This window comes from Montipora foliosa, chromosome 13 (assembly GCF_036669935.1).
Source record: "Montipora foliosa isolate CH-2021 chromosome 13, ASM3666993v2, whole genome shotgun sequence".
NCBI classification, from domain to species: domain Eukaryota; kingdom Metazoa; phylum Cnidaria; class Anthozoa; order Scleractinia; family Acroporidae; genus Montipora; species Montipora foliosa.
The window spans coordinates 9803643-9812001 of record NC_090881.1 but is presented as its reverse complement, the minus strand read 5'-3'; the positions used below and the strand labels follow the sequence as shown (position 1 = coordinate 9812001).

At 40.9% G+C, this 8359-nt stretch overlaps 1 protein-coding gene across 1 annotated transcript in view; it reads left to right on the top strand.

Annotated features, from left to right (window-relative positions):
* LOC137981669 (uncharacterized) overlaps positions 1-682 on the top strand; it is a 1077-nt gene extending 395 nt beyond the window's left edge. The window contains exon 1 of the mRNA XM_068828742.1: positions 1-682. This exon is cut by the window's left edge and continues 395 nt beyond it. Coding sequence (XP_068684843.1) covers positions 1-682 — 682 coding nt within the window.
* The last annotated feature ends 7677 nt before the right edge of the window (positions 683-8359 follow it).

Sequence of the window (8359 nt, the reverse complement as noted above, 5' to 3'; positions counted from 1 at the left end):
TGTATTCAATGAATATAGCCACCTACTCACACAGTTATGTCAGCCATGGCTTTCCAGGGACCGTCTCCGTCATTTTGCTGCCACTATACATGATAAGGGAGCTCCACTCGAAAATTGTTGGGGTTTCATAGATGGAACAGTGAGACCCCTATGTAAGCCAGATCAAAACCAGAGAATTCTCTATAACGGACATAAGAGGGTGCATGGGATAAAGTTTCAGTCCGTAGTTACACCAAATGGGCTTATCGCAAGTCTGTTTGGTCCAGTCGAGGGCAGGAGACACGATAGTGGTATGCTAGTTGACTCAGGACTTCTGCAAGAATTATCGCAGTACTCGTTTGCACCGGATGGGACACCCTTATGCGTTTACGGCGACCCTGCGTACCCTTTGCGTGTTCATTTACAAGGGCCCTTCAAAGGCGCTAATTTGACACCAGCAGAAGAACTGTTCAACAAGGCCATGAGCCAAGTCAGAGTTTCGGTAGAATGGCTATTTGGGGACATCGTGAACTTCTTTGCATTCCTAGATTTCAAGAAAAACTTAAAAATCGGCTTAAGTCCTGTTGGCAAAATGTACATTGTGTGTGCGCTCTTAAGAAACGCTCACAGTTGTCTTTATCAATCAAGTACTTCGAAGGTTTTTGGAATAGATCCACCCCAAATCCAGGACTATTTTAATTAGGTTTCTGAAGACGAATGCAATACAGAGAGACCCAAATTCATGACCTTTATATATAATCGGTGTTCGGCTACTTACTTGTTCGTAATTCTATTTTGACTAGATTGCAGAATGTCATATCCCCAATTTCAGCTCATTTCATTGTTACAGTGCATTCTCGGCATTTCCAAACTACCAAAGAGTTTGTGCACAAGACTCAGGATCCTTAATGGGGGTATTCTGCAGTTATTACTCATTTTAGTTATTAACAACAACAGCCTACGGACTAAAAAGACTCACAATTCTTTAAATACACCTTGATTGTATCTTAATAGTTACATTGATTTGAATCTAGTGACGAGTACTGTTAAACCCACATGCAAGAGAGATTTTCATTTTAGAAATGTGACCTTAATATTTGGCCTACAATTATTCTTGGAAAAAGGTTTGCCTCATCAGCCCCTCTACATACTCCCTCCCCTAGAGTCCCTACGGATTTTTTTAAAATATGTTTTCAAATAAATGAAGTATCACTAGTTGCTTTTATAGCAGACTGAAAATATAGAATTTTATTGTAGTTTACGCAACAGATCTAGAATATAAATTTTCACCAATTTATTCAACTCTTCTAGCCAGAAAATATTTCGAATATGTCAAATATAAAAGGGAATTTTAAGGCAACGAGTCTGTCATCCAATGAGATAACAATTATTAAAGGAAATAAGGAAAGGCGGGATCCTCGGCACAAGAAAAATGCGGTGCCACTGTTGAAATACAACCACTGATCGCTGACAGAAAACCTTTGTCGTGACACTTATCAAAACAAGCACAAAATTTAATAAAATATAAAAACTGGCTTGCAATTGCCCAGTTAAAAATCAAACGACAGTTCTACCAGCATTACTTGTGAATTTAAAGTAAATTAGGTGGCTATTTATTCACAAGTTTGTCCAACAAACTCATCAGTGCTTTAGTTTGATCTTGTTGCTGCCTCAGCATCAGTTGTTGTGATGCTAAAGAGTTGCTGCTGCTGCTGTTGTTGTTGCTCTTGATCAGCCGCATCATTTCACTTTGTTGTTGTTGAAACTGACGTTGCTGGTCAATGCTCGCCTGTAGACGTTTTTTAACAAATCGTGTTGCTCTTTTTTCAGTTGAAGTTCCTCAAGTTTAAGTTCCTGGTCTTTTTCCGCTTTTTTGGACAGGAATAACATGGTCTCGCTGCCACTTCTCCGTTCTCTTTTCTTTACTTTTTGCTGATCATTTTCATCGGAATGTCTCTTCATCGTCTCCGACACTTTCTCGAGTGCTTTAAGTCTCATATCTGTGGCCTTTGCCCTCTCTTTCTCAGCCTTTCCTTTCACACATTCGTCGTCCTCTTTCATTTCTGCATCAGCTGTTTCTTCGAGCACTAAAATTTCTTCCACCAAGTTTTCAAGTTCTGTGGGCTCGGGCGGCGCGATGCCCGAGCTCCTTTCCTCAGCTCTCAATTTCTTTTTGATTCGGTGAATTAAAATACCCACATGATCCCTTACGGACCTTTTGTCCACAGCAAAGACAGGCTTGGGACAGGTATTCAAAGTGTTGGCTATTCTATCCCAAATTTCGCTTCTTTGCGACGAACCCTTTCTTGTTTTGTACGGATTGTCGGAAACAACCTCTCTGCATAACAGGATATCGTGCTCGCTTGTCCAGTACATCACATTACTGCGTGAAAAAAAAAAGAAATCTGTTTTAGTTTGTTTTCAACGAAGATAAACTTTAAACTCACTTTAACCTTATAGTTAACCAGGACGGGAAATTGAATCTTCTAATAAACAAAAATTAGACTTACTTGCCAGTTCTCGACTTTTGTATCGAACTCGGCGGGTCTGCGTGTTGTTCATTCATCATAGCACGATAAACAATTGACCTACAGTAGGCAAATTAAAATGTTTTTTTAGTATTTTTTTACAACAAATGACATTTTTACGGACTTAGGAAAACAGCTTTGCTTGTAAAGAAGAAAAAGTAAATTGAATTCTAGGTCAAATTGCGGAGAAACTACTCACGTTTTCTCGAAACGCTGCAAGTGCAAACCTCGTGCTCTGAACGTGAAGAAGACGAGTTGTCGTTTAGCGCCAAGCATGCCCAGTGACGCACTTTGTGAACAAACTACTTCGGGTGACGTTTGAGGCTGCATCGCGTTCTGCTTCGTAAACTCCCTACTTTACTCTCCAAGACGCGTTCGACGTTATTTATCACCAGGTAATTTCATCATTTTGGAAATGGCAGCTACTTTACTATTCATCTCCGTCACAATTTTTCACTGATTTTGGGGCTCATTTTGTTGAAACTCAAGCAAGCTTCCAACAGGCCTGTGAACCCTTCCTGCTTACAGAGCAATACTAAAAAACTTCTCCCATATCACATTTCAACCTTAAGCTCGGAAATTCAATACACAACATGATATTACAATTCACAAAGGCAGAAAATACCACAGAATCCTTTTCCAGCGAAGAATTTATCGAAACAAACAACATATTTGCTCTTAGAGGCGAGAACCTCTTCCTATTTCATTGCGTGCGTGAAGGCAAGAAACTCAATCGTGTCAAATTACCATGTACTTCAGGTAAATACAGCTCACTTTGATTTCGGCTCGACGGGCGATAGATTGTTGTCGAAGTCCATTACTCGTCGCTTTTAAGATTCCATCGCCTGTATATCCAATTGACTTGCCATTATTGAGCTTCATAAGGGTATATTTTGTTCAAAGATCCACTAAAGCGCCATTCGCGTTACATGACTTTCGACGCCATTGCCAGTTAAGTTAATCGTTCTACTGTGTCCACCAGAGAAATCTACGCATTTCCCACTACCCTCTCGATCCTAAGAAAATACGCGCAGAAGGCTCTATGCACAAAGCCACCACTTAGCAGGGGAGTGACAGGCAAGACTTTTACCGACACGGAAGAAAATAAAAAAACGACGAAATCAACGCAGACCTCGACTGGCTTGCCACAGGCAACCCAGTAAAAAATGAAACGGAGAAATTCTACCCATTTTCCAACTGGGATTGCCATACGGCAACCCAGTAATAACATGTGAGAAGCTTTATATACCTATTGTCATAGGAAATAGTTACATGTATCCTTGCACAAGCAATGTGGTGTGCAGTAGCAAGGTTTGGTGGAATAAGGCATATCCAGTTATTATTTCACTGTCTTCCCTGTATTCTGATTCGTTACAATTATTTTTTTATAGCTTGGTATAAAAGGCTTTAGGTACTAAACATGTGACATTGTTTGGTCATGAGACACCAGTGAAGGTATATCATGTCATAGGAAAAACAAGTGACAAGTACACTGTAACAAATGATATACCTTTTTATATCATGTCATATGAAATAGTTACAGTATATCCCTGCACAAGCAATGTGGTGTGCAGTGGCAAGGTTTGGTGAATAGCTTGGTACAAAAGGCTTTAGATACTAAACGTGTGACATTGTTTGGACATGACACAACAGTGAAGGCATACGGTAACCATGTCAGGAAATTTGTATTCCGCCAAACCTTGCCACTGCACACCACATCGCTTGTGAAAAGATATATTTAACTATAGCATACCCGGGCCACTAATGTGTTCTAGGAACAGTATTGTTTGAAGAACGAGGCACATAAAAATAAGTGGCAAATAAGGGGCCGGGTATAATAAACTTCAGCTGTCACGGGGATGCAGAGATCCATATCATTCATACCCCTTTCCTTATTATTGGTATTGTTTTGAATGGCCTTAAATTAATAACGTGACGTGAAATTACTAAGGGAGTACATGTACGTCTGCAAAAGTAAAGACTGTCCTTGCAGAGAGAGGGATGTATGATGCGAATCTCAATTCAATGAATCAGCAATCAAACGTGTTAAGAAAAAGAAAGGATATTCTATACAAAATTTAAAGCATATACTTTCAGGTTATTATCAGTGAGGTGACCTACCGAAACTCCTTCGGCAATCTTTTGCTATTCGGCGCTTTAAGTCTTGACTCTTCCCGCTCTTTTGCTTAAATCCACATGTAGCTGTTCCAAACGTTCGTTGAACTCCGTTTGCGTTGGGAAGAAGGCCTCTATTTCTGCCATGAATTCTTCATCGATTAATGCTGCTGGCGTTGGTCGTAACTCTTTCTCGAACACCGTCTCTGATCTCCCTGATCAGAATCCAGTACGTACAGCTGTTTGAGTCTAGATTCAACGGTTCCATGTCAAGCAGCTAGCGAAGTCTATTCTTGCTAGGTTTCTCTGGTAGCCTTGGAATTAGTGGGAATCGTGGACTTGAAATAGGCATAGAACATTCCAAAGACCGACCATTCAACATTCACGACGCTGGCGTGTGTGTTTGTGGCGAACTACCGTAAAACTACTAGGGCTGGTTCCCGACATTATGGCCTGAATGGTCGTTGCCCTTTCTTTCGGATTTCGTCGATTCTTACTGCCACTTCACGCGCATAAATGTCAAGGAATCGCCGTATAAAACCTTGGTCGTCCGAAAACGAAAAGAAAGAGGAAAGAGCACATGGCCCGCGCGAATTTCAAACCGTCGTTAACCTCTCGTTAACCAACTTAACCAAATTTCCATCGTCACAAAACCTCGTTTCCAGGGTCTTTCCGGCTGGGTGATTCAAACTGGCGGACAATTGCCCCTCCGAAAAGATCCTGGGCCCAAGCAGTTTGTTTACCATTGGTTGGTTTCGTTGTAGGACGTTGCCTCTGATGAAACTCAAAAGTTTCCGAATACCAGTGCAGTTTTCGTTCAATAATATAACGGTTATGTAAAAATTGAAAGTTCGCCACAGCAGTAAAATGTGTAACAAATATCATATGCACATTGCCTATGACAACAAAACGAAGATGATGTAAATCACCATATTTGCTCCCAGGTAAATATGAATATTTATAGCAAGGAAATTTGCAAATTTACAACAAAGTCATATTCCGGCAATTCATTCCTTTTTGCTCCCATTGCAAAAGAGAGTAAATAAAATGCAAATGTACGTATTTTGATCCTTTGAAAATCAGTTCAAACAATAATGCAAACGATTGATTTTGCGACATATTTGCTTGCATTTGCGGTTGAGGTCAAACTGCTATCTTTGCGGTGAAGCAAATTTGAGCAAATCTGTGGAAACATTAAAGATTTGCATAGCACGCAAATGCCAAGCAAATAATTACATTTCCTTAACATTTGCACAAAAATTACTACAAAACAAACATTCAAGTTTGCGCAGGCTTTACCTGTCAAACCAAAGTTAAAGCAAATTTAGAGCCCTAAATTTGCCAAATATTTGCTCAATTCGCAAACTCGAGTAAATCCATTTTTTCGTCCAGTGCATGATTGCACGCAAGTTGATAAACTACTTATTACAAAGGAAGCTTATTGGAGTGCCCAACAATTCACGCTATCACCTTATGGTCTTAACAAAAGGCAGGAATTCCATTCAAAGAATAGAATTCATTTTAATTCTCTTGATGACTAATATTACATTGCTGGGCGTTTTTTTACGATAAGTGTTACAATTGCGTGAAATCTTGTTAGTTCGTGATCATTGGATTTTTTTCATACCTGTTAATTAGCACTACATTACTATCATTTGTTCTTTATCGTTATTTTTTAGTTACGTAATGCTCTTGTTAGTTTTTTCTATACATTTTAAAGAATTTGTTGTAAACAAGTCAGGCCTATATAAGAGTATAATTACTTTTGTTCCAGTGCTGTACAGTAAACTGATGAAGGTCTGAAGACCGAAACGTTTTTAATAAATTTTTAGTTTTTAGCTCCAGAAGTTGTCCGTCCGTTGGCCACATTTTAACTTCTATTTTTATCTACATATGCCGCGGCTTGGACTGAGAATCTCTTCGGGATCCTTCTGGAAGCTTGACGTCTTCGTTGGCCCAGGTAGCCCTTTGAAACTTTGAAGATTGGTTTATGTAAAAAACTTAGTAATGTGGAAAGTCAAAGCTCATTAATTTGATGGTGTTAATCTAGATTTAGAGTTCGTCCAATGCAACCATTCATGACGTTCTCATGCTTGAAGCGCTGGAAATCGGCAAGCAAGAAGTTTATTCCTCATTACACATATCTGAGCGAATTCGCTAAAAGGTAGCCGCTGGAGTTTTCGCTTGAACACAGGCGTACCCCTTTTGGCCGCTCAAAATTGAGGGGGCTTGCTGTCAAGGCCTGCTTTGCCAAACAGCCCAGGGACAGTTCTAACTCTGAGTTGTGTGTCAAAAGCACAGGGCTTGGGGGGGGGGGGAGGGGAAGGGGGGGTGGGGGTTGCTGCTTTGATACTTTAACTGCAGTTAGAGTTTGGGGCCTTGTTAAGTGAGAGTTTACAGTGTAGGATGCCTTGGCAATTTTTCCTAGACTAGTGTAGGCCTGAATGATAGTTTGCTTTTGATCATCAATTAGAGTGAACCCACAGTGTGGCGAGTGGTGGTGATTGGCAGTTGTCTGACCAAAGCACAGGGGTGGGGAGGGTAGCTTTTTTTTATTTTGTGACAGCAGCAGAATTGGCTTGTTTTCACAATTTCCGCAGGCACCTTTTGACAATTCCAGTTAGATTAATTTATTATTATCTGCGCGTTTCTCTCCCGAATGGCATTCTGTGAGCCAGGCTGAGTAAATCGAGTGTCATCAGCCGATGTTTGACTGAATTTCAGGCGTTTGGCCCTTGATATCTGAGCGAATTCGCTAAAAAGTAGCCGCTAGAGTTTTCGCTTGAGCACGGCGTAGTCCGTGTTGAAGCCAGTGTGGCCGCTCAAAATTGAGGGGGCTTGCTGTCAAGGCCTGCTTTGCCAAACAGCCCAGGGATAGTTCTAACTCTGAGTAGTGTGTCAAAAGCACAGGGCTGGGGGGGGGGGGGGGGTTGCTGCTTTGAGACTTAACTGCAGTTAGAGTTTGTGGCCTTGTTAAGTGAGACTATACAGTGTAGGATGCCTTGGCAATTTTTCCTGGACTAGTGTAGGCCTGAATGATAGTTTGCTTTTGATTACCAATTAGAGTGAACCCACTGTGTGACTGAATTTCCGGCGTTTGTCCCTTGATAATTATCAGAGGCCAAACACCTGAAATTCAGTCAAAAATCGGCTGACGACACTCGATTTACTCACCCTTACTCACAGAACGTCATTCTGGAGAGCAACGCGCAGATAATAAATAATTACTAACTGGATTTGTCAAAAGGTGCCTGCGGAAATTGTGAAAACAAGCCAATTCTGCTGCTGTCACAAAGTAAAGAAAAGTTATCCTCCCCACCCCTGTGCCTTGGTCAGACAACTGCCAATCACCACCCCACGCCACACTGTGGTTTCACTCTAATTGGTGATCAAATGCAAACTATCATTCAGGCCTACACTAGTCCAGGAAAAATTGCCAAGGCATCCTACATTGTAAACTCTCACTTAACAAGGCCAGGCCTTGACAGCAAGCCCCCTCAATTTTGAGCGGCCACAATGGCTTCAACACGGGCTACGCCCGTGCTCAAGCGAAAACTCCACCGGCTACCTTTTAGCGAATTCGCTAAGAATTATATAAATATATATATAAAGGACCACTTAAAAGTAATTGATTGCCAGATCGCAAAGAATAATTTGCACCATTCTTAATGGAAATAAGATCAGTTATGCAGGACGGAACTAAGCCACTTATGGCCTTGAACGTTAAAAGTGCTAGT